The sequence below is a fragment of the Mesoplodon mirus genome (assembly GCF_964341445.2).
Source record: "Mesoplodon mirus genome assembly, chromosome: 12".
Classification (NCBI taxonomy): Eukaryota; Metazoa; Chordata; class Mammalia; order Artiodactyla; family Ziphiidae; genus Mesoplodon; species Mesoplodon mirus.
Window position 1 is genome coordinate 31,156,732 of NC_138988.1, and position 26,736 is coordinate 31,183,467.

The following is a 26,736-nucleotide window of genomic DNA, read 5'->3' on the forward strand; positions in this document are numbered from 1 at the left end:
GGAAATGTTCCTGGCTTTACGTTACAGGGTTACAGAGGTAAAAAGAACTTCAAACCTGAAATGACTGTTGAGATGAAAAGAGCAGGGAGAGTAAGTGTGTGACATAAGCATTCCTCTGAAGGGGGTTCTTGGAAAGTGACCCGTAAAATACCGGGAGGAGGGGAGACGGCCTCTGAAGCCTCTTGGAACTCAACTGCAGAGCCCGGAGGACTAAGTGGGCGCCAGTGCCCTCCCAGCTGCCCCCTCCCCTTCCCAGCACTCTCACCCAATGGCCAGAAAAGGCCAGCAGAATCTGGACTTGACATGTACGGCCCAACACGTACCCGAATGAGTGCCAGCATGTCTGCCTCCCAGCTTTGTGCTTTGACCCTGGCAGAAAAGTCAGTGCGGGTTATAGACGAGAAGACAGGGCTGCAGTAGCACTTTGTTCCACTAAAGGCATGGAATTGGCCATCCAGAGACTGCAAGTCTTCTAGCCTAGGATTCTCGGAGGCTAGAGATGGGCCTCAGGAACTGGACTTGGGTACAGGCTGCTATCTTGGCACAGAACTAAACTGCTTGGCCCTCGTGAGGAACCATCCCTCGACTTTGGCCTCATTACTAGGCACTCAAAATTAAAAGTGCAAATTCACTACCACAGAGTTTGGAAATTGGGGGGTGGTATTCCGTAAATGGATCTTCATCTTCCAAGTAAAGGCTGAAACTGTCTGAATGAATCGCTTTGAATATGTAGGCAGCATAAATAAATACGCTGTCCAAAGTGCCACAGGGTAGCCTGTGACTATAATACGATGCTGAGGGCTGTGAGAAAGGAGACTATGCCCATCCAAGAGGAAAGAGCAGGTCACCTGCGGTCCCCTCACAGAGGGCCCAACCAGTCGTAAAGGGCGCGATGTCCCATGAGGTCCACCTTTCCTCATTGGGCCTGCAACAACTAGGGCAGATCCTGATATGTATGATTAGGGCCAGGAGCAGCTCAGAACCCTCTGGAAGGGGAGAGGAGGTCCAGGTCTGAAGGTCAACACTGGAGGAGGCAAGAACACAGACCCAGGGACTCACAGTCTCTGATTACAGGCCCCATCGATTTTTTTTTTTTAAGTTTTTCCTTTTTGCCTCTTCTGTCATCCGCAAAATTCCTTTAAAGGTTCACTGGAACTTAAGCTACAACACGTTGGTAATGATGTGGGAGGGGGGAATGTTAACAAGGGGCCAAATTCGGACTTGGCTCTTTGGCCTGGAGCAAACCTGGGAACAACTGCCTAATGCCCGGGCCCCCCACTCCCCAAATATGAGGGGGCGCCCCCCCAGAGGCCTCCTATCACCCTCATCCCCAGGCCGCAGACAAAACCAGGTTCCGTGTCAGACTGATTGCCAAAAGAATTCATCCAGCTTTGAAAAACATTGGCCTGCAACACCCCAGGATGACGGATGCTCCCAAACAGCTTACCTCCCGTGATCACCAGGTCAGCCCTGATCTCTCCAATCTTACCTTCTCTTAGACAAAAACCCCAAAAGCCAACTACTCCACCCTCCCCAGAACCTCAGATGGGAGCCTGGAAATCCAGCAGAGGCCCTGGAACAGGCCACAGACTGTTGCAGCAAGAGCACAGGTTAGATCTGAGTAGGAATGTCTTGCCAGAAACATCCTCCCCAGCCCCATCAAAAGGACGTTTGAGGGTCCCCTTGCCTTGGGCGAACTCTGACAGTGGGCAGTCTACTAGTGTCTGCGGCCTGGGTTCCTTTGTGGTCTCCACACACATCAGGGGAGGCCACATGGCCGCCAGACCAACACCACACCTACCAGCTACCCTCGAGAGGGAGTGGAGGGCAGCGACCCCTGGAAGCAGGCAGGCCCCAGCTCTCTGGAACTGCCTTGGCCTCTTACCTCAGAAAGATGCGGAGGCTGTACTCATGTCCCAACTCAAGTATTGTTAAGGATGCTTAAAAAAGAACTGTTTTTCCCTATTGTCAGTTATACAAGCCGTAAGTTGCTTCCCTGTGACCAAGAATGCAACTGCCCAGTGCCTTTTCCCCTTTGTCAGAGGAACAAGGAACCGACACGTTTGCAGCAACAGGACTGTGAGGTGCTGGTTTCCAAAATTAAAAGATACCGAAATGCCAAGCAGTTGATTTACAGGTTTTAGAGCTCTATTTTAAAACTAAAATCAGAGTGAAAATGAAGATTTTGAAGGTCATGATGAAAATGAAATGAATGTAAATGAAGTCACTTGGGTGCTTTTTAAAGATGCTGTATTTCATTTAAATATTCAGATAAGGAAATCGTCTCGAATCTGCTTTCCCATTTGTTCATCACTTCAGTGAGCTAGACACACTGGGTCCCATTTCACATACAGAAACAAAGCATCTTTAAAGTTAGAAAAATCAGTATAGCTTACTTTACCGAAAATTCACGTTCAAAATGGTGCATGCTCTACTGAAAACAGCAAAGAGAGAGAGAGAGAGAGAGAGAGGGGACACAAGTCATTATTCAGATTTTAGTGTCATTTAATCAAATAGTAAGAGACAGTAAAATATTAGTCTGAATCACATGCTGATTATTCTCACTGCCAAACTAGGATATACTTAAGTTAACCACAAGAAGCACTGGTTTGTAAACATGACTGTGACCCTTTTAGAACATGGCAAACACACTAACAGAGTAACTAATGAGTCACTTTCCTCTTCATTCTTTTTTTTTCTTTCTTTCTTTCTTCTGAGATATTTTTAGTTATCTACAAGCATAGCACCCACTTAAGAAGACCCATCACGGTTTTACCTCCCCTGAAAAGTGGAATGGGTACTGGGAGAGTACCTAGTGTACTAAATAAGGACAGTTTATCAAGAGGGGAGAAAAATTAGAACTCAGCACTTCCCCAAGCAAGTCTTCTATGGTCTAAAATAGAGATCTGTCTTTTTAAAGTTGGGAAAAGCAAGAGCACAGGGAAGTCTAAGGTGGGGCCCCTGGGCAGGAGCATGGGGCCTCTCCCCTGAAGGCAGCGGGCTCCAGAGGCTGAAGCAGTGAGCAGCATTAGCTGACCTAAGGCTAGAAAACCATTAAAAAAAAAAAAAAAAAAAAGGTGGGAATTCCCTGGCGGTCCAGTGGTTAGGACTCAGCGCTTTCACTGCCAGGCCAGTTTGGGGAACTAAGATCTCACAAGGCCCGAGGCGCAGCCCAAAAAAAAAAGGCAAACATTTCTTCCTATCTTCTTTTTAACTGACTGGATTCCAAGTTAATTGTGAAAGATAACCCTTTCCCAGACGGTGAATCCCAGCATTCCAAACCAATGTGCCCCACTGCCCAGAGGAAAATCCCTTCAGCGAGGCCCACGTGGGGCAGGGCAGGCTGACCACTGCCGACCTGGGGGGACTCTGGGAGGATGCTGGGGACACTGCCTGCCCCACCCCCAGCAGCTGAGTACCCTGGAGAGGAGCTCACACACTCGGGCTTGGAAGCGGGGAGGAAGGCTGTGAGCCGGCAGGAGAGCAGAACCAACACACTGTTCGGAGAAGGACTGCAGGGCAGACCTGTGTATCCTAAAGATGGAAACTGCTTTGTGTTTGTGTAGTTTTGAGAAAAAGAGGCAGTTCTTCGGGCCAGAGCCATCAATTTTGAGTCTAGAATGGGTTTCAGACTTTGACCTGGGTAGATAAATTCTGGAAGCTCCAACATTCTAAATGAATTCATCTCTTCTTGTGCCTTACTTATTCCTTTTCTTTGTAATTTATTTTTTTTAACTGAAGTATAGTTGATGTACAATATTATATACAATATTATATAATATTATATAAGTTACAGGTGTACAATATAATGATTCACAATTTTTAAAGGTTATAATCCATTTATAGTTATTATAAAATATTGGCTATATTCCCTGTGTTGTACAATATGTCCTGGTAGCTTATTTTATGCATCACAGTTTGCACCTTATTTATTCTTAACCCTTCTTCCTGTTATTCAAGTTCTCGGTCACTCTGTACCCACAAGGCCCTGTTTTCCCTCCTCCAGCTCTCCAGATATGAAACTTCCCTCTCTCTCCAGTCATGCTCACAGACTGGGTTTCTACAAACTGCCAGCTCTCTTCAAAAGTATTGCTTAAAATGATAAACTTCAAGCAAGAGGGGCTAGAATTCTCTTGCAAGGCATTCATAGCTTATATCTGACAGTACTTTACTGCTTATAAAGCCCTGTTGTGTACATTATCTACCTCATAAAGACCAGATATTCTCTTAAAAGACAGCTTCAAAGTATGGAAATTACTTGTCCAAGGCCACCTGGAAAGTGGTGGAGCTACGACCCAAGCCCAGGGTTTCTAACTATTCTTTTGGAGCTCTTTTCACACCAGCCAAGCAGAGCGTTTAGCAGCACAGGCCCTGTAGTGCACCTGAGAAAGCAGGCGCTCAGGAGAAATCAAGTAGATGGGCAAAGACAGAACCAAGTTTAAATCTTGGCTCTAGTATCCCCCACTTGTGTGACCTTGGTCAAAGTCCTTTAATGCCACTAGTGCCTCAATTTATTTGTCTGTAAAATGGAGCTATAAGTATAATCCCTGCTCATTGGATAGGGAGGTATTCATGAGGATTAAATAAAACAGTAACTATAAATCACTTAGAACAGTGCCTAGCACAGAATAAACACTCAAAAGACGTTAAACACAATTATTAACAACAACAACAGTAATAATTTGGGTCTCCTGCTTACTAAGCTTTCCCCAAATACTCTTCTGCAAATCTTTTGTTTAAACACACACACACACACACACACACACACACACACACACACACACACACACACACACACACACACACACACACACGATGGCAAGGCAACAGGTTTGTCTCCTCCCAAAGGGAGGGTAGGAGCAAATATCTGTGTGTCAATTAGGACCGTCTAAACCACTCAGCTCCATGAATATAGAGTGTAAACACGAGTTGGTGACACTGACCATGACATAAGTCAAGATAGTATTTTAAAGTTCTTGCAAGAATGATCTAGAGGCAGGAAACAGAAACCTTAGCAAAAAAAAGAAAGTGCTAGGAATGTTCTCACTGGAAAAAAAAAAAAGTTTTAGAGAATCCCACCCTACCTGATGGAATTGCCAGCAGACTTAAGGAAATATTTCTCCCATCAATTTGGTAAGGATTTCAAGAAGAGGCCCATGGCAGGGAAGTACAGTAAGAAACAGGAGAGGCCCCAGTCCTTACACAAATGCTGGAAAGGGCTCATGAGAGTAAGACCCCTTCGCTTAGAAACATCTCACTTCTGCCCCGTCTGAAAGCAACTGAGCTGAAAACCACCCTCAGCTACCACGAATGTGCTTAAAATTGATGCTTTCAGGAAGAAAGGCAACGCTATCAAACTGAACTTGCCTCAGTTGATCTACTGCTGAACAAACTGCCAAAGGGCAGGGTCCACAGTGGGTTTAGAGGATGCTTGATTAGAACTGTGAGATAGTCTCCTCTGACTCCCACGCTTTTGCCTTCTACAGAGGACATAACCCACACCCAGACACTGAAAGTGACTCACTCAAGGTCTCTCAGTAACTAAGTGTCCTGAGGGCTTACTGTGTATCAGGCGCTGTTCTAACTCCATGGGCATGGAACTCTCTGGATCCTCGTAATAAACCCACTAGGCAGGCAGTGTTATTACCCTCCTTTACAAATGGGAAAATGATGCCGAAAGCTCAGCCTCTCTGTACACCACTGCCAAATCAAATCTCGGGGACAGAGTTTTGGGTGAAGTAGAAAAGGATGGCTTTATTACTTTGCCAGGCAAACGGGGACACAGCAGGCTCCTGCCTGGAGAAACTATGTGTCCCCACCCCAGAGGATCTGATGAAGGGTTTGATAACAACAGGTCCAAGGGTGGAGTCTCTGACAAGATCAGGGCGTGTGCCAGACTTGCACTTCCTTAATCTCATCTCAGGTGGTTTCCTGGCTGCTCCTCCCGTGATTAGCAACTCTTCCAATCTGCCCTTTGGAACTCAGGGAAGGTCATGGAGCCTGGAGTCTTGCCTACAAGAAACAGAGGACAAGAGGGCCTCCGTGCCCGGGAGTCCCACAGGGCCTCACTCGGTTTCAAAACCTGATGCCCAGGAAGGTCAAGTATCTTCTCCAAGGTCCCAGAACTAGTGAGTGGTGATCCTCAAGTTTAGGTTCCACAGCCCAAGGTGTAATTTCCAAGGGCTCCCAGATCCAGTTGTGTTTGAGATGCTACCTTTAGCAGGAATTGGTTTTCTAAACTAGCCCTTGAAAATGAAGAATTTTCCTTCATTTCTTGAGAAAATTGCATTTTATCATAAAGCTGGAAGACACTATGCTTGACTTAGTTCCCAGATAAACCATAAATGTGGCCTAGAAGTAAAGACATAAATTGGAGTAAATGTGATTCCAGCAATAAGACAGGCAGTGTGCAGAGAGGCGGCAACATAGATGATGAGAAGCCTGGCGTCCTGTCCTGGAAGGGAAAGGACCAGTCTAAGCAGGGGCTTCCGAGCCAGAAGTTGCCACCCGTAAGCTGAGAGCCTTGCCCTCACCCAGCAGAGACCCTGAAGGCAGACCAAGTCCAAGCAAATCCACCCATAAGGATTTACTGAGCATCTCCCATGGGTACGGTAGCATGAGACTATCACCGGTTTGTAGCTCCCTGATGCCCTGTACAGAACAGAAGCTCAAGATGTCACTTTGTTGGTGGACTAGTTTTTTCAGGTGGAGATTCTCTATTTAAGAAGGGGAACCACTGGGAGAAAAAACTTACCACGGGTGGACCCCAAGGAAAGCACTTGCTTGAATTGTATCTATCATTTTGGAGCTCCTGAGAGGTGCTGGCAATGTGAGGCCACCTCAGCTGGGGCCTTGTCTGCCTGCTCATCTCTGTGACCCAGCGCTTAGCACAGTGCTGGGCACACAGCAGCTCTCAATAAATGCATCTCCAGTAGCTGAATGAATAAACTCACCATGGGTGGCTCGCTTAGGGCCTGAAATGCTAGGTTGATAGGCAAATACTATTATTTTTATGAGACGCGTTACAATAAATAACCAGCAGAGGTCAGAGTACAGTCTCTGGGGCTGAATCAATAATTTTATCAATAAAACATTAAAGGACATAAAGGAAAAGAGGGAGCCAATACTTGCTGGGAACCTTCCGTTTCTGCCAGGCATCGTGCTTGTGGCCTCACATATGTTTCCCTCTGAAACTTTACAACTCCCCTTCAGGATAGGGAACTATCCACCCAACTGCTCCCTCTCGCCTCAGATGAAGTTTTTTCCAACCTTGAGTCTAATTACAAAAGATTCCTCTTTTTCTTCTTGTTCTAAAAGTTACCTCATCTCATGCAAACCTGCTACTGTATGAGAATCCTCCCACCGAGAACTCAGGTCAATTACAGGATTCATCAAAAATAATCCATATAGACTGAATTCTCCAAGGTGTTTAAAAATGAGCACTGGCAGGTAACTTCCCACATCCAATGCACACAGCAAAGTGCTCTGAGCTACCGGATAGACACCTCATTTGTTAAAGGAGGCTTCATGGATTCTCACTATTCTCTCCAGTTTCCTTAATATGTCTAAGTGGTGTGAAATTAATATCCTATCTTCTAGAAAATGCCTCAGCATGATCTGGGCAGTGGCTCCCCCCAAATTTCTGATCGGCCTATACAGGTCACCTCTACAAAAGACAGAGAAGTATATTTTCTATATTGATCAATATTTGGAAGCTTTCTTGTAAAATCTGCTGACAAAGTCAGACACGAAATAGAATATTATCCCCCATCAGCCAGGTGCTTTGCTATTAAAATAGGCCCTGGGCCCAGAACACTCAACAGCAAACTACCAGTAACCAGGCTCGGCCAGCAAGGAGAGACACCCACCAGACAGATGCGAGGCCTTCAAACCAGTCCCCTTACATTTGACTGTTGTTTTGGGGGGTTTTTTTGGAAGGTCAGTTAGAAGCATTTGAGGGCTGTTGGGTAATGCTCTTGGTAGCTCCTGGGCACCACTTTAAGCCTTAATGAATATGGTGTCATCAACTCATAAATCAACCCCAGCCCATGACTCTCCCTCCAGACAGCTGCAGCAGCTCTTCTAAGCACAGCCAGCCGACAAGCTCTGAGTGGCAGAACCGACTTCTCTGACAACCAGAACATCTGGTTCAGTTAAGAAGTGAAAGGAGATACTGGTGCCCCAGTGTGTTTTTATGAGGCTTGCAAAATGGTTCGGAGAGAGCTATTAGTTCAAAAAAGAAAGAAGCAAGATAGCATTATGAGGCCACTCCATAGAATTAGAGACAATTTTTATAAGTATTCCCTGAAATAAACTTTTTACATTTTTCAAACAAAACTCCCAGTATCTGTCTGATTTAAGTCACAAAGGCAAAACAAAGGCTAGCTAGCCACAGAAAAATATTCAGGTGATGAAATGCAGAGCAGAATAAAGCACAAATAGTTATCTGGAAATCAGAAGCTCGGTGGGTACTTCACTCCCATACCCAGGCATTTCACCAGTTGTGCTCTGTGACAAAGCCGACACTGTGACTGGGCTCCCTGAGGAGAGAGCCCTGGCAGGACCCGGCCCCTGGGCAGCAGCGCGATTGTTTTGTTCAGCTGAGCGCGTACCCAGACAGGCTGTGATCTGAGGAGCCTGCGTGAGGCTTTTCAGCAGAGAGAGCGAGCTGGAGGTGGGGGCAGTGAGCAGCCCTGAAGCCGACCATCCGGCTCCCAGTGAAATCCGACTTTAGAGACCTGGACCCTCGTCTCTCCCAAGTGACACTGCTAATCTGCACTCCCACTGGTTTCTCTGGAGGAGGCTGGTCCCCTCTGACCCCTGAAATGTTTGGGCCAAGGTGAGAAGAGAAAGCCCCACCCTCCTCTCGGGCTGGTGCAGAAGGGAAGGCAGGTTACTCCGCCTCCTCACTAACCTGCTGTGGAGGGTGGAGTCGGCGATGACGGGGATGTGAGAGGTGAGCTGGCCCCAGATCCTGCTAAGAGAAAACACAGAGAGACCCTCATGGGGAACAAAGGAAGACATCTGGAGCTTGGTCGGAGCCGGCACCCACCACTGTCTGAGATTCTGCACTTGGCTGAGTGTGTGAGCCTTGTGGGAAAAAGCGAGGTGGGGCAGAGAATTCAGGGACGGGACCCCTGACCACAGGCGTCCAACCCGCTTCCTTCCCCGGGCCTCATTGCCTCCCACTGCTCCCCACAGCCTGCCTGGTTTGCAACCAACTTTGCGCAATCCAATGGCTTATGCAACTGGCTGCAGTGTCTCTTCCTGACCCAAGCCCTGTCCTTGGGTAATGAAGGACAAATGACAGTGCCATAGCAGTAGAGGTGACAGAGAGGTGCAGAGCAACCTGGTGGAGGCCTCTCCAAAAGAAGCGAGAGTTCCCCACCACATCCACCCAGGAATACTCTCTGGAGAAGTTCCATTTTACCAGCAGGCATATTCAATGGATTAGGATCCGCCTACTCAGTGTGTGGATTTCCCAGGCCTTTTCTTACCTGAAATTCAGTAAATACCATGATTTACATTTAAATAATGTACATATTCCCATACGTTGCATGTTTTTTCTGGACCTGGTAACCTTTTTATATTTCAAATATTGCCAAATTCCCAGTATCTCCTCCATTGCTCAGAAACCCCCAGAATACGTCCTCCTGGCTTGACATGGAAGTAGCTCAATGAGCAGATGGAAGCTCCCACATGAGCTCCCTCCCTCACATGGCAGTCCTATCAAGGGATTACCAAAGCTCCTGGAGGGCTGAGGCCATGCCCCTGAGAAGCCACTAGCTGTCCTGGGGCAGCCTCCCACCACCTCCCGCACACCCACAGGACGTGGGGGGCACAGCACGGACACTGAGCACGAGGAGAAACGTCCTAATGAAGCCACACCTCCCTCCAGCTGAATACCCTTCCACCATCTGCGATATCCTCTCGCCTCCCTGTAAACGGGAGGCGCTTCACTGAAAAAGACGGTGAAGTTCAACCCGTCCTGACATCATACTGCTTGTAGTGCTAACACAGATTTTAAGGGGAAGAAGGTTTGGATTTGGGATTCCAGTGGGGTCTGGAGATGATCTATACGTTTCCATCAACTGCTACTTTGCTTTCCTAAACTCCCTGAGGTGGTGTCTGCGAGTCCTTGGCATCCCATCCAGCTGCATCTGGCAAAGAGCCTTGCAGGCAGGCAGGGCCTCAGGAAGGTGGAGTACACCAAGCCAGGCTTTCTCTGCTTTATAAAGAAGTAGATGGGGCTTCCCTGGTGGCGCAGTGGTTGAGAGTCCGCCTGCCGATGCAGGGGACACGGGTTCGTGCCCTGGTCCGGGAAGATCCCACGTGCCGCGGAGCAGCTGGGCCCGTGAGCCATGGCCGCTGAGCCTGCGCGTCTGGAGCCTGTGCTCCGCAACAGGAGAGGCCACAACAGTGAGAGGCCCGCGTACCACAAAAAAAAAAAAAAAAGAAGTAGATGCTGGACAGAGTGCCTGCCAGGGTGACAGGCTAGTTGGAGACATGAGTCTCAGCCTAGTGATGACAATGACTGGCCTATGTCCATCCCATCAACCATGGAGAAAACAGACCTCCAACTCTGAAATTACCTGCCGGCCACAACAGCCTCCAGCCCCTTCTCCTCTCCCAGCCTCCATCCCCAAGGAGCCTGCCTTGGTCCCCACAGGGACCTTCAGGGCCTGGAGCCTCCCTTCCTTCTCTTCCCTCCTAGCTCTTCCCTCCAGAGCCCGTCTCTGGCTTGGCTCTCCAAGCAGTGGTGCTGGCACGATTCCCACCCTCCCTCTGGAGTCTATAATCTTCTCCCATCCCAACTCTTCCAATTTCAGCTCTATCCACACTGCCTGCATTCTCTGGCTATGGCTAGACCAGCCTTCAGGTCTTGCGAACCCCTCACTTCCTCTTCTCTTGCCCCTGGCAGATGTCTTCCTCACTGCCTTCCCTGAGAAGACCTGAGAAGGCATGAGCTGTGAACACCCTCAAATTCCTCCCCTCCTTCCACTTTTAAACACCTCTACTCTTCACCTACCCCTCCTGGCTCCTGACACCAGGAAGGGATGGATGGGTTTCCTCCAAGGCTGAGACTGACAGCTGGGCTCTTGATGCTAACCCTTTGACCCCCAGCCCCCTCACTACCCCCAACAATCACTCTCTCTTTTGCATCTTCAACTTCTCCGTCTCTACTTGGTCCTTATCCTGCCTGGAAGTATATGCAGCTATCCCTCAACCTAAAAAAACCCTCCCCTTCCTTTGGCCCTCCAGGACTAAACCAAACCTGCCCCTGTTAGGATGAAACCTTCCCTTCTCTATGTGGAACTCTACTTCACAGACCATAAGGCAGAAGAACTAGAAGGTCCCAAGGGATCACTTGATCTGATTTCCAAAGATGGGGACATTAGGGCCCAAAGCTAGCAGGGCTGGGCAAGGGGCATCCAGGAGTGACAGCAAGGATAACCAACTCATGACACTGCACTCTGTGCCATCTTGGCCCTCCTGGAATGTTGCATTTTGCAATCCCCACACACTACAGAGGCCTTTCCTTGATGCAGGAGGGCATATCCTTCTGCCACGTGGGGACCACGCAGAGGGCAGGATTTAGGGCCATTTCAGTTCCTACAGGCTCTGCTGATAAACAGGAGGCCTTGCATTGTAAGTTGGGTGGGTTTTTCTTCCAGGGCTGATGCTGCCGTCAGCGAGGAGGCTGGTTACCCAGTAAGCTCTGAGGTGCCTTCTAGCACTTGAGTCCTGTGAGCCTCTGAATGCTGGGGCAATCCTTCCCTGGGGACAGAGTTCTTTTGTTCTCTGCAATGGTCACCACACTGCCCAGGAGAACCCAAGAACCCTTGACTCCTGGTCCTAACCTTTGGGACCTGGGCCCCACTACAACCTATAACCACTTACCTGAATTATTGGAGTTGCTGTATTTTGCTGAATGTTCTTCACTATTTTCAAGAGCAGATCGTTTTGACTTCTTTAAAAATAAAAAATAGAGGAGGAAAAGCAAAGAATAAACATACCAGAATAAAAACATTTTCCAGGCACAGTTAAACTAGCTACACACAAAGTCATATTTGGCCTCATAACTTAATACAGTGAAGAAGCCACAAGCCAAAACTAAAGGGAGAAATAAAACCAAGAATGCTGAGTTTACTCTCTCAGGTCAGTCATTCCCCGCAATTACATTAAGGCCATAATCAGCCCAGCAAGCCAGGAAACTCTATGGTCCATTTCTCTGCTGATATTATATGGCTTTTCTTTCAGAAGCTGCAAACCAGTCATCTGGAAATGGTTTTAGCTTTCATGGAGATAAAGCACAGAATCTTTCATTAACTAAATGGGCACCATTAACCTAGAACTTTTTTCACATGTAGTCAGGAATTCGCAAGAAAGGATTCAGAGAGACACCGGACTTACCTTTCGAGCTAAGATCTTCCTCTTTTTTCTTTCTTCTTCGGATCCATGGTGAGACTGGGCTCTCGTCAGTCTTCGACGCTGGTGGATCTGTAAGAGACCACAATTCACCACGACTGTAAGCATATCCTACACCAATGAAAATCTCTAACATGTGTTGCCAAATCAAAACATTTGGATGAAACATCTTTCCTCGCTCAGCCTGTCTGCCTCCAAGCTTGGGTCTGGATGTCTGGGAGAAGAGTGTGCCAGCAGATGAAGACCTTTCTCTCTCCCCGAGTTCCTTCCTGCCTTTCTCTCTCTTACGGGAAATGAGTGTGGTCCCCAGCACCTTTGGAGCATGGAGTGTGTGTGCCCCACCACCACCCAGTCTGTCCTGATCATAAAGGATGACTGATCTTTGTGGACATGTTTGTTTCCCCCACAGGCTGAGCTCCTTGAGGGTAGGACTGTGAAGTACTTGGCTGTCTCGCAGCATTGAACATGGAGCCTGGTCCAGAGCAAGTATGCAAGAACTGTTTATGGAATGAACACTCAGTTACAAGTAAATCACTGTGATCACCACAGCAGAGGATGGGGACACTAAAAGATCAAAAGGCAATGAGGAACTATTAGCAATTTACCTGTTTCTGTTCTTCAATTAGCCTCTTTTCTATACATTCTTTGGCAATTCTCAATGCCTCTTTTAACTTTGTGGGGATCTGAAAGAAGAGAAAGTACATAATCTATTGAGTAAAATAGCTGGAGAGTCTCTCAAGTCCCAGTTTGAATAAAAAACAGTTGCTAGTCAAGGAAGAGGACACCTGGAATGAAATCAGTTACAAGCTGTCCACTTGACTCCTATCCTGGCCACTTTTGGTATCCCCAAACACACTCACCTCATTAGCATGTTTTAGCAATAAATATATAAAACTAACACATAAATAAGCATGATGTATGTTTCAAGTATTTCAAGTTATTCTCAAGGAACCCCAAATTACCAAAACAATCCTGAAAAAGAAGATGGAAACTGGAGGCCTCACGCTCCCTGATTTTAAAATGTATTACAAAGCTACAGAAAACAGTGTGATACTGGCAATAAAGACAGACACACAGACCAATGGAACAGAGAGCCCAGAAATTAACCCTCATGCCAAAAGCACACAGTGAGAAAAGGACAGTTTCTTCAATAAATGTTGCTGGTAAAACTGGATATCTACATGCAAAAGAATGAAGCTGGACCCCTACCTTACACTGTATGCAAAAATTAACTCAAAATTGGATTAAAGACCTAAACCTAAGACCTAAAAACATAAAACTCTTAGAAGAAAACATAGGGAGAAAGCTTTGTGATAATGGATTTGGCAATAATTTCTTGGACAGGACACCAAAAGCACAGGCAACAAAAGCCAAAATAGACAAATGGGACTGCATCAAGCTTAAATCAAGCTTAAAACTTCGGAACATCAAAGGAAACTATCAACAGAGTGAAAAGGCAACCTACGGAATAGGAGAAAATAAATGGAAATCATACATCTGATAAGGAGTTAACATCCAGAATATGTAAAGAACTCCTACAACTCAAAAACAAAAACATAAGTAATCAATTAAAAAATGGACTTGAGGGCTTCCCTGGTGGTGCAGTGGTTGGGAGTCCGCCTGCCGATGCAGGGGACGCGGGATCGTGCCCCGGTCCGGGAGGATCCCGCGTGCCACGGAGCAGCTCGGCCCGTGAGCCATGGCCACTGGGCCTGCGTGTCTGGAGCCTGTGCTCCGCAGCGGGAGAGGCCGCAGCAGTGAGGGGCTGGCATACCGCAAAAAAAAAAAAAAAAAATGGACTTGTGACCAAAAATGGATTATGCCACAATAAACCTGAAAAAATAAAATAAAATAAAGAGCAGAAAATCAAAGGAAAAAAATGGCAAAGGACCTAAACAGACACTTCTCCAATGAAGATACACAAATGGCCAACAAGCATATGGAAAGATGATCAATATCTCCAATCATGAGAGAAATGCAAACCAAAACCACAATGAGATATCACCTCACATATTAGGATGGTAACTATCAAAAAAACAGAAAATAACAAATGTTGGTGAGGATGGAAAAAATTGTACACTACTGGTGGGAATGTAAAATGGCACAGCAGCTATGGAAAATAGTATAGAAGTTCCTCAAAAAAATCTAAAAATAGAATTACCAGTAGATGATCCAGCAATCCTACTTCTGGGTATATATCCAAAAGAACTGAAAGCAGGATATCAAAGCATGCCCCATGTTCATTGAAGAATTATTCACAATAGCCAAGGGATGGAAGAAACCCACATGTCCATTGATAGATGAATTGATAAATAAAATGTGGTATATACACACAGGGGAATATTATTCAGCCTTAAAAAGGAAAGAAATACTGTCACATGCTTATAACATGGATGAACCTTGAGGACATTACACTGGGTGAGATAAGCCTGTCACGAAAGGACAAATCCTGTATGATTCCGTTTATATGAGATATCTAAAAGGTAAAATGTGTTTGCCAAAGGGCTGCGGGTGGAAAAATTGGGAGTTGTACTTAAGATGGTTCTCGAGTTTCGGTTTGCAAGATGAAAAAGTTCCAAAGATCTTTTACACGACAATGTGAATACACTTCACACCACTGAGTAGTACACTTAAAAATGGCTAAGAGGATACATTTTACATGATGTTTTTATCATAATTAAAAACAAAAAATATATATAAAGCTTACTGGAACACACACACACAAATTCAAGTAATTATAATATTTTATAACTTCAGAGGGATTTTCTCTGTGAAAGACTTATTTCCTCCCTCCCTCCCTCCCTTCCTTCCTTTCTTTCTTAAGACTTATTTTCTGAATTTCACAAGATTAAGTTTTTTCTTACTGGAAGATGCTGTTAATAAAAGCTTAGTGTGGTTCTGAGCTTGTCATTTCTTAATTTATTAGTTTTTCAAACCATGAGGAGTTCAGGCCTAGAAAACAGACACTCAGACCATGTTCAACTTTTTGTCTCTATTATTCTTTTAAAAATTTAAGTTTAGGGGACTTCACTGGTGGTCCAGTGATTAAGAATCTGCCTTCCAGTGCAGAGGACGCGGTTCGATCCCTGGTCGGGGAACTACCATCCCACATGCTGCGGGGCAACTACTGAGCTCGCGTGCCTCAACTAGAGAGCCTGCGTGCCACAAACTACAGAGCCCATGCGCTCTGGAACCTGTGTGCCACAACTAGAGAGAAGCCTGCACGCTACAATGAAGAGCCTGCGCGCCACAACTAAGATCCAATGCAGCCAAAACCAAATAAATAAATAAAACGAATATTAAAAAAAAAATTTAAGTTTAAAAAAGTTTTGAGTAGGTAATACACAGTGATATGGTTCAAAACTCAGAAGGCATAAAAAGGGTATATCCACAGTAAAAAACATCCCACCTAGTCCCCCACCATGGAGGCAACCAACATCACCCGTCTCTTGTGTATCTTTCCAGAAAGAAAACAGACATACAGGAGATTAACACTGGTTTTTAAGATCACAGTGTCTTTGCTGCAGGCTCTCTGGCTTGGAGGAAGAACAAGGGGTGATGATAACCCCTGGGCTGGACTACTAGGGTTGAGGAGAGCATACTTATTTACAAGGCTGAATGCGTTTCCTGAAGAGTTTCAGTAACAAAGACATGAATTTAAAAGTTTTTTTTTTTCCTACATCAGATCCAAAGAAGCTATTATTGTCAGAACTCCTCTAACTGGCAAAAAACAGGACAGAGGAAAGCTTCTCCCTTGCCTATAAATCTTCTGACCCCACCCTGTTTGGGGTTTTCCTTCTTTTTTTCCCCCTGCTAAATGTAATTTCTTCGTAAGAGTTTTACAGGTTTTGGGGGAATAGAGAGAGGAGAAAGAGAAATATCCTTCATCTCTCTACCCAAAACGATGCTAACAGTGAGTGCCCAGCCCTGAACTAGGCGTTCTCAGGGATCATCTCAGTTGTCCAGTGACAACAGACAAGTTTTACTCACCAATTCTACACAACGAGTAAACGTAGACCCAAAAAATAGGTCCTTGCCCATATATCAGTGGCTCTCAAATGAGAGTGATTTTGCCCCCGTCCCCTCCCTAGGGGACAGTTGGCTGCATCTGGAAGCAGTTTTCACAGTCACACAGCTGTGGGGTGGAATGACAGTACTACTTGTATCTAGTGGGTACAGGCCAGGGGTGCTGCTCAACATCCCACAATGCACAGCAGAGCCCCAGCAACAAAGAACAGCTACCTGGTCCAAAGTGTCAAAGGTCAGGGCTGAGAAACCCTGCCTTAGATAAATGGCTGGTATCATGAAAGCAAAGCAAGGCATCAACCTGGTTTGGGGGAGTTCCAAAGCCCCTGCTCTTTTTTTTTTTTTTCCTTTTTTTAAATTGGGATATAGTTGTTTTTACAATGTTGGGTTAGTTTCTACTGTACAGCGAAGTGGAGTTCCCTGTGCTATTTAGCAGGTTCTCATTAGTTATCTATCTTCTACATATTAGTGTATACATGTCAATCCCAATCTCCTAACTCATGCCACCCCGCTTCCTCCCTTGATGTCCATACGTTTGTTCCAAAGCCCCTGCTCTTTGCATAACACCACATAACACTGCCACTTCCCAGGATACTTCCTTTCAGTCCTTATTCTAGACAGAGGGTTTTTTTTTTTTTACACACTGTATTTTATATCCTGTTTTTTCCCCTTAGCCCAAATAATAATCATTTTCCAGGCTACTACAATCTTTATAAATTTTACTTTTATTAGATAAAACGCATTTAATCCAATACATGTACTTAAATTATTAAGCTATTCCCTCATTATAGGATATTTAGATTGTTTGCAATTTTTCTTTATTAAAATAAAGAAGGCTGCTGGCCATTCCCGTTCCACAAGGATTAAGCTGCAACCCACTGCAATTGCCCCCGGAAGGTTCACCCTGGGGGGAATTCAGGGTGGAGAAAAACAGGAAGCATTCTGTGCTTTGGATATACAGGACCCTAGAGAGTTAAGATGCCTATCTAAGGAAAAATTCCAATGACCCCAGATTCTTGGCATCTTTCATACATAGAAAAACACTAAAATCATTAACTTCAGGTGTCTGTCTTCTGTGATTAGCAGTAATCTTTTTTTTTTTTCCTTTGCGGCACGCAGGCCTCTCACTGTTGTGGCCTCTCCCATTGCGGAGCACAGGCTCCGGACACACAGGCTCAGCGGCCATGGCTCACGAGCCCAGCCGCTCCACGGCATGTGGGATCCTCCCAGACCAGGGCACGAACCCGTGTCACCTGCATTGGCAGGCAGATTCTCAACCACTGCGCCACCAGGGAAGCCCTAACAGTAATCTTTTTACGCTTGACTACATGTTTTTTTCCAGCAAAAAGTTCATATATATCCTGGCCCCTCCCCTGCCTCTTCGTAGTTCCTTAGAGCTATCTAAGAGGCTGTCTCCTGGCTACTGTCCTCAATAAGGTCCCCAAATAAAAATGCTCTTAAGTGTGCATTCTTCCAGTCCACACTTATAAATACTGTACCTTCTTATTTGATTAAAAAAAGTGCTAACTTTCCAAGTACACATTCATGTCACAAACCAAGAAATGATATAATTTGCTTTACCTTAAACTGTGGCTTTTCGGAAGTAGTTAGCAGAACATCACTGAATAATCTGTAAAGAAAAGAAACAAACAAAAATATCTTTCTTAAACCAGGTGCACTCCCAGAACAGGATCAAAGCAGAATGAGACAGCTTTCACCCATCAAGTCCCCCACAACATCCCCCAGCCCCGGGCCAACCCACCATCTCGTGTTTATCAAACTCAAAGGAGTTTCCAGGCTACCCAAGGTAACCTCCAGAAACCCGCCACTCCCCACCATCTCGGAGCTCTCCAGGAGGACTGGGTCAGCCGTGTAGGGGAGGTGATTTCCCCACTGAGGGGTGAGAGTCTTCTCATGCTACATAGTGAATTAACGTTTTGAAAAGAAATTTGCACATTATTTATTGTATTTATATTATATTGCAAATAATACATGCAGTAGATATTTCTAAACAGAATAATTGGCTTTCCTTTTTTTTTTGCCCCAGAGGAGGACAAGATTTATTCTAGAGCTCAATATAATAAAGACATGAGAGTAAGTAAAAAAGGAATTGTTCTGATTGGAATCCAATGAGAAAATAATTTTCTTCTAAGAAAAGTAGTGTTTCTCATGCTCTCTTAAAAAGAAATAGCAGCTCTGGGAGAATATAAATTATCTCTTCAAAAGTGTGTTTTTTGTTTTTTGTTTTTATAAAGGGAGCTATTTATTATTTTTTTAAATACATTTATTTTATTTATTTATTTTTTGCTGTGTTGGGTCTTCATTGCTGCATGTGGGCTTTCTCTAGTTGTGGCGAGCAGGGGCTACTCTTTGTTGAGGTGCGCAGCCATCTCATTGCGGTGGCTTTTCTTGTTGCAGAGCATGGGCTCTAGGCTCACGGGCTTCAGTAGTTGTGGCACGCGGGCTCAGTAGTTCTGGCTCGCAGGCTCTAGAGCACAGGCTCAGCAGTTGTGGCACACGGGCCTAGTTGCTCCGCGGCATGAGGGATCCTCCCAGACCAGGGCTCGAACCCGTGTCCCCTGCATTGGCAGGCGGATTCTCAACCGCTGTGCCACCAGGGAGGCCCAAAAGTGTGTTATTAAAAACAATAGCATGAGGAATTCGGAACTGTTTTGGCTAAAACAGGTCAGAGAATTTAAATGGTTGTCTGGGCAGTGCCCAAAAGGCTCTAAGTAAAGTCTTTCCTTGAACGGTCCCCCTTTTTAAAAAACAGGAACTACATCACAAGTAGAAGTGACAGGGTTAACTTTTCCTCACAGCACCCCCTGGGCGGCCTGGAGGTGGAGACAGAACTCTCCTCTTCAAGGCTGAGGGTCCACTTATTTCCAGACAACACGTTTTGAACTGAACAGAGTTCACACCTCTCCAAGTGCTGTCTCAAGGCTGAAGCCCACACGGTAGAAAGACTTAAGTGAAGAAAAATTACCTGGATTCACTTTAGAACTGGAAGACTGGGAGAAAAATGTAAGAGCTTTGGAGCAGGGGGTGTGACTACAAACCCAAGTAAATTTACGTGGATACAAGCTGTTCCCTAACTACAAATGCATATGTTCTAAAAGTGTGTGTGAAAATTGTTTTGTTTCCCTGACTAGATCTATTTTTCCATGTTTACACTGTTATTAATGGTGGCTGCTTCAGGCGGCGAGGCACCAGTGTCAGTCAAACATTAGGAAGTCACATCCATGTGGCGGGGTCTTGGGCTGCTCTGTCCGTCACAGCCTCCTCAGGGCCTAGGGACGGCTTCGGAGCTGGAGTAGACTTTCCCTAACACAAGGAATCTGAAGTTATCACCGCCTCCTCTGACCTCGGGCTGTACGTACCTCAAGCTGTCCCGCTTTATTTCCCCATACAATTGTTTCCCAAATACATCTGTTTACAGAGCAGTGGGTAAGTCGCAAGGCACAGAGTATAAGCTGAATCAATAGGAAGCATAACTAACATTTAATAAGCTCTGCTTTAGTAACTGGCACTGTACTAGGAATCATCGCAATGAATCCTCCCAACAGCCCTCTGAGGTGGGGGCTGTTATTGTCCCCATTTACAGATGAGGAAACTCAGCTTCCAGAGGTTAGGAAACCTGCCCAAGGTCACCCAGGTAGAAGTGGTAAGGCTGGGCCCACCCCCAGGTCTGTCTAACCTCAGAAACATGCTTCTTAACCACCCTGCTGCCTTTCCATGAAGGAATAGAAAACATACCTAAAGGAAAGGCCGCAAAGCACTATTTCACCCACCTCACTTGACTATTCATAACGCTGTTTAAAGGAGAATGTCTCCTGAGCTCTACGTACATGTCAGACGTTAGATACTTGTTACCCAGTGAGTAAATGAACAAACAAGTGCAGGGGAGGCCAGAGCCACGCTGCCCTCCTCCGAGAGGCCAGACCCTCCCCAGACAGCGGCCAGTGAAGCAGCCACAGCCGTGGGCCACACGGTGCACTGAAACAGGGTGGCCCCCCTTCAGTACCTCCCAAGCGGGAAGTCCACGTTTACAACGCCAACATGGACAGGGAGAGACACACGTGAAGACGACACTGATGTGAAGAGAGAGCAGTCAGGCTATGGTGCAGAGAGGTCACAAGGAAAGGTCAGGACATCATGCGGCAAGTGACCGTCAGCAAGCAGGTCATGGTGACTCTGCGGGGACGCTGTTGAGTCTCTACCAGGACCAGACACTTGGGCTAGTGGTCCACACAGTTAGGAGCGTTACAGCCAAGGTGTGGGATTAACTTACGGCATCTGTAAGAGCCGGGAGACGGTGGGCATGCCATTTTTACAGGCTTCACAAGACAGCGTAGACTCCAACACGGCCACTTGAAATGAACAGATACACATTTTAGTTCCACAGAACATGCTGGCAAATCCACTTGGTGATGAAAAGTTTGACACCGCTTTGCAACAGCTGTCTGCGGGCTGATCAGGACAGTGTCAAAACTCTTCACGCACAGACAGATGGCACACGTGCCGGGGAGGGGGACGCTGGCAACACTGACACTACCGACGCCTCAAAAGAAATGGTTCAGGAACCACATGCCGACAGGAAGCTAAATATACGCCAGAGCTAAGTGGGGGAGGGATTCAAGATATCGTCCACAAATATGTTTGCTCTCTGAAGAGAGAAGTAAACACTACACAGAAGTAAACCTCTGAACTTGAGTGACATTTCTCTGCCTGCCTGCGTTTAGTCAAAACCATCACACGAAATGCCAACTGTTAGTATCGCACCATCCCACACCTTGGATGATGTAAACAAAAGCAGCCAGACTTTTCTACTTGCAGGTAACTGTTCAGTTTCAGCTGTTCTGTTCAAACTCAACCCAAAGAAGTCTCAGGGCCCATTCTCTGGAACCACCTCATTTGATACAAAACTAACACTGGTGGAGGGTTGCCCCGCATGCCTGGAGGGCACAGTGGTCCAAGACCTGCCCTGCCCTCCCCTCCCTCTGCTCTGGCAGTGAGTTCTGAGCTGGCTGTGGATGGGGATGAAAGGGTCCCCGGATGACTCTGCATCCGTCCCCACATCCCTTCTTCTTACAGGTGCCCACCCATCCCCGCACTCGCTTCAGCCCCCTCAGTAATGCTAGAAGAGCTCCTGGATCCAAGGTGCCAGGTATCTGCATTCCTGTCTGCCTTTCCTAGCCCTGGGCTTGCCAGGCTCTCCTCTACCATGTGTCTAGCCTGTGGCTGTCCTCGCAGGTCTCTCTCCAGCCTTGGTCTGACTCCTGACACCAGCCTGAGTCCGTAAGACTGGCTGCAACTTTCCTGCTCCTGGCTCCTGCTTCTGTATCAGACTCAGTCTGGCCATACTTCTCTCTTCACATCCTGTTGCTTCCAAAATTCTAATGCATGTTATAAAATTTCCCCTGAGGTTTCAGATAGCCTGACAAATAGAAAAGCTATCTGAATTTTCAGGGAAATGCATTTAAGGAAGTCACTCAAATTACTTTTAGACGAGTAAGACTTTCTGGCTGTGGAACGTAGCAACTTCCTCTGGGTCTTCCCTGGACTCTGGAAAGAGGGTGAGTAGCTCTGCACATTACAAGGGCCCAGAAGGCCCCTCCACACCCCATACTGACCCACAGCCATAGACGGTGCAGGAGGAAAGGAGTCTACAGGCACTGAGTCTGGCGGTCGTCCGTAAGTCATTTCATACAGTAAGTGGCCAAAGCAGTGGACGTCCACACTCTCCAATGTCTGCAGAAGAAAAGAGAGCAGCGGCATATTTGGCCTTTGCTTTGGCTTTGTGAATCCCAAGCCTCCTGCCCTGGGCTTCCACTAAGAAATATGGCCCGGGGGCAACCCCACTCACAACTGGTAGTGATGACCCAATTCCAAAGACTTTTGTAAAAGCTCACAAAACATTGCTCTGACCAAAGGTCTTGGTCCTACCCTCCATGGTATTCCAGTCACTGGTTCCATGCCCTCCTTGTCCCAGCTACCACCTCAACTAGCCTCTCGGAGAAACAGCAGTGCTGTGGGAGAACAGCGCCAACAGGCATGCCTACCCCAACTGTACCTGTCACTGCTTAGTGCGTATCTCTTACAGTGGCAGATCATGCATCCTGCCATGGGGATAATTTATACCTAAATATAAACCTGCTGTTTCATGACTTTCAGCAACTTACACTGATTTTCCTGAATTGTGAGAAATAAGATCGGTAGAAGGAAGGAAGGCCCAACAAGGAATTCTCAAGGTCCAGCAGCCGGCAAGTGTCCCCTTCCAACATCACGTTGGAAGCATGAAGATGCCCATAAGGGAATCCCTTGTCATGGAGAAACTTTAGTACCTATTAAAAAATAGGTAGAGGTCACATTCCCCCCCACCCCAACTCGTTCAGATACAAGACAGGTTAAACTTTGCTTTTTCAGTCAATATATTTTGAAATAAAACCAAACCGGTCACTGGGGAGATTCCTAGAAAAAAAATTAAACAAGATAGCTGTGTTATCTTGGCACCAAGATAAAGATCAACCGAAAATAACACAAAAGTTGGTACTCACACAATAAAGTTCTTAAATCAGACACTAACTTAGGAATTTCCAATAGCTAAGCTTTTGGAACTTTGTTGATCTAAATTACTGCCTTAGTCTCAAATGTTTGCTTTTTGGGATAAAATATGACAATGTCACCAGTTTATAAGCCATCAGACAACTTAAACTACTTTGGATATTGCCTGAGAACTTTCCCAAAAGAGTATGGTGAGGCTGGGTGAAATTCCAATGCAACTTAAACCAAAATTAAATAACTCTTACCTCTAATATTTGCCGCCCATATGTTTTTATTTGCTGAAGTTCAAGGCCTTGAATCTTCTTAGGGTTGCAGTACTTCCTTAGGAATGGGTCTTTTGGTTTTGCCTTTGGAAAGGAACAAAGAGCACATAAGAAGGCAGGAGACTGGTCGAATTCTACACACGGCCTCCCTGAACAGGCAGCACGCTAAGAGGCTGGGGGACACCAGATGAGTCCAGCTGTCAGGATGTGGGCTCTTAAATACGGCAGTCTGCACAGTTAATAGAAAGAGGCTGACCTGGGTTCCAGCCTTTCTCTAGTCCAGTGAAGACGCAGAAGTCTTGTATACTGTTAGAATTCTTCAGTATTGCTTTTTTTAACATACAGAAGTGTTAATTATAGTTATCATGTTGTATACTACATCTCTAGTACTTATTTATATGACTTATCTTACAGCTGTGAGTTTATACCTTTTGACAGCCTTCTTCCACTTCCCCCTCACCGCCCCCCTCCCCACCTCTGGGGACCACAAACCTGATCTCTTTTTCTATGAGTTTGTAAAGCTTCTCAGTATATTTTAAAAAAATTTTTTTACAGCTTTATTGAGATAGTTCAACATTGCTTTGTTAAGTCAAAGTCATAAACTTTAAAATTGACCTAAGAGCAGCCTACAATGTAATGGATATAATCATGTAATGTTCAACCTTCCCTCATGTGGAGAAAGGAATGCTCTTTAGCCAAACTGGGTAGTTTCTATTGCTAAGATAAAAATTAATTCCAAATAAAATTAAAATTAAATCCTCAGGGCCTAGCTTCTGGAAGCCTAGGGATCAAGCATGAATAACAGGTTCTTAAGGGACTTGAGAACTTCTTTATGACCATGAATTTGCACCACAAGTACCTTGTAGATCAGGTCCTTCAAAGTTCCTTTTTCATTAAACATTCTAATTAGCAATGCTGAGGATTCGTTAGCTGTGGCAAAGGTAACACGATAGATGTAAGGGTGCTGCCGAAACAAAAAAGAAATTCACATTTATCTGCATCAGCATCTACGCTCCTTTTAGATCCAGGATCTGGTTATGCAGAGTCAAGTGCCAGGTGGATAGTTTAATTGCACATAAGTGCAGAATATTCCCGGAACACATGGCATTTTCAAGTTATTAGAGGTCAATTAGTAATTCATTTTTTAGATGAGAGAAGGAAGGTAAACTATAGTGACAATGGGTAAATGATGAGCTAAGCTCTCCAAGTGAAGGTGTCTGCTTTGGTACGAGTAGTCTCACAGTTCAGACAAAAGTGTGGTGCAAGAGAGAGAAAGTCTGCATTTTTGGAACGGTGGTTTTAATATTCTGCCTCTGTAAGTTGGTAAGAAATACAGCCAAATCCTAGAACAGCCAAGTGGGAACCAGGATAAATGTGTCTTCACTCACAGCTTTGCCTAACATTCCACACTGCTGTTTAGTGACAAGCCTGGGAGTGTAACAGCCAGGAAAAAAGCAACAGCAGCCATCTTTCGGCATTATGGCCCTTTTCCAGGGCAGCTAGCGTGAATCTTCCTGTCCCTCTACTGGAGTGTGCAATGGATGTCGACAAAGTGGGGTGGGGAGTAAGACAAATTATTTAATGACTGAAAGAAAAGTCCTCACATGACCTGGAATTTTGGTTACATGGACCAATTGGCTTCAGGTATTACAGTGTCCATTAGCTCAAAGGAGTACCATGAGTATTTAAACCCTTGGGAGCTGGGCTGTGCAAGGACTTGATGAGCAGGGATTGAGTGGGTCGGGGGATGGAAGGGTGTGCCCAGGGAAATATAGTAAATTGATCATGAAGTTTCTCCTGATTATCACATCAAAGTGATTGCTGCTGATATTTTAATGGCTTTATTAAATATAATTCACATCCCATTATAAAGTGAACTCAATGGTTTTCAGTACACTCAGAACTGTGCAACTATCACACAATCTAATTTTAGAACATTTTCATCACCTCAAAATGAAACCCAACGAATACAGTAAAAATCCTTGAGTCCATATTGATTTAAACAGACAAAGAAGAGAGAAGAGGAAGCTAGTCCTTACAGTAGAATGCCAACTAATAAATAGAAGAGGAATGATGGAATTAGAAAATCTCTGTGAATGCTAAAACTAGTGGATTTGATAAAAACAGTCTATTTATATAGTCTCAAAAAAATCTCCTTCAGGGCTTCCCTGGTGGCGCAATGGTTGAGAGTCCGCCTGCCGATGCAGGGGACACGGGTTCGTGCCCCGGTCCGGGAAGATCCCACATGCCGCAGAGCGGCTGGGCCCGTGAGCCATGGCCGCTGGGCCTGCGCGTCCGGAGCCTGTGCTCCGCAACGGGAGAGGCCACAACAGTGAGAGGCCCGCGTACGGCAAAAAAAAAAAAAAAAAAATCTCCTTCAATTACTTATTAATTCTAGTTATTTATCTTATAAAAATAATTAAGGAAGGGTACAAATGTTTAGCCAAAATTGTTCACTATGGCTTTTTTTTTTTAATAAGAGCAAAAAACTAGAAGTGATCCAAATGTCTAATAGATTAGCTGAGTGACTTGAGGTAGAGCCAAGGATAATTCTAACGCAGCCAGTAATAATGATATTTACACTATATTTACTAACAATAAAAGATGTCCATGGTATACCATTAACAACAACAAAAAATCAGGTTTTAAAACAATATCTGTATCATTTTTCAAATATAATCATATAAAAAAGTAACAACTGGACATTCTGGTTCATACTTCTGGTTGGTTGGAATTATGGGCAAGTTTTATTTTACTTTTGCTTTTCTGTGTTTTCTGAGTTTCTGTAATTAATATGCACCATCTTTTAATTTATTTATTTACTTTTGCTTCTTTGTTTGTTTGTTTTGGCCACACCACATGGCATGCAGGATCTTAGTTCCCCCAACCAGGGACTGAACCCATGCCCCCTGCAGCAGAAGTGCGGAGTCTTAACCACTGGACCGCCAGAGAAGTCCTGCACTATCTTCTTTTTAAAAAGCACATCCATTAAAAGAAATTTAGAATTGGGTGCTCACAGCCTGTGTGACACAACTAATCAAACTCAAAGACCACAGCATTTGTTTTTTGGCCAGGCATCACACCTCATTAAAAGCTTGATTTTGCTAGCCTGACAAGACACTCTATCTTCAAGAATGAACTTGCCAGGACTTCCCTCATGGCGCAGTGGTTAAGAATCCCCCTGCCAATGCAGGGGACACAGGCTTGATGCCTGGTCTGGGAAGGTCCCACATGCCACGGAGCAACTAAGCCCGTGCACCACAACTACTGAACCTGCACTCTAGAGCCCGTGAGCTGCAACTACTGAAGCCCGCGCACTCTAGAGCCCGCATGCTGCAACTACTGAGCTCACGTGTTCCAACTACTGAAGCCCTCATGCCTAGAGCCCACGCTCCACAACAAGAGAAGCCACCACAATGAGAAGCCCGCGCACTGCAATGAAGGGCAGACCCTG

The 26,736-nt window shown here is 45.5% G+C and overlaps 1 protein-coding gene across 4 annotated transcripts in view; it reads right to left on the reverse strand.

Moving 5' to 3' along the window:
• PXK (PX domain containing serine/threonine kinase like) overlaps positions 1-26,736 on the reverse strand; it is a 76,631-nt gene that overhangs the window by 2,967 nt on the left and 46,928 nt on the right. For 2 of the 4 annotated variants that reach the window (XM_082637933.1, XM_082637935.1), the window contains exons 8-17: positions 24,142-24,246; positions 23,265-23,366; positions 22,638-22,799; positions 22,089-22,206; positions 20,747-20,825; positions 18,037-18,085; positions 13,035-13,112; positions 12,415-12,501; positions 11,902-11,971; positions 8,915-8,974 (exon numbers count right to left, since the gene is read on the reverse strand). In XM_082637933.1, coding sequence (XP_082494059.1) covers positions 8,915-8,974; positions 11,902-11,971; positions 12,415-12,501; positions 13,035-13,112; positions 18,037-18,085; positions 20,747-20,825; positions 22,089-22,206; positions 22,638-22,799; positions 23,265-23,366; positions 24,142-24,246 — 910 coding nt within the window. Of the gene's footprint in view, positions 1-8,914; positions 8,978-11,901; positions 11,972-12,414; positions 12,502-13,034; positions 13,113-18,036; positions 18,086-20,746; positions 20,826-22,088; positions 22,207-22,637; positions 22,800-23,264; positions 23,367-24,141; positions 24,247-26,736 lie in introns of all 4 variants that reach the window. The other 2 variants (XM_082637932.1, XM_082637934.1) reach the window with 1 other exon arrangement.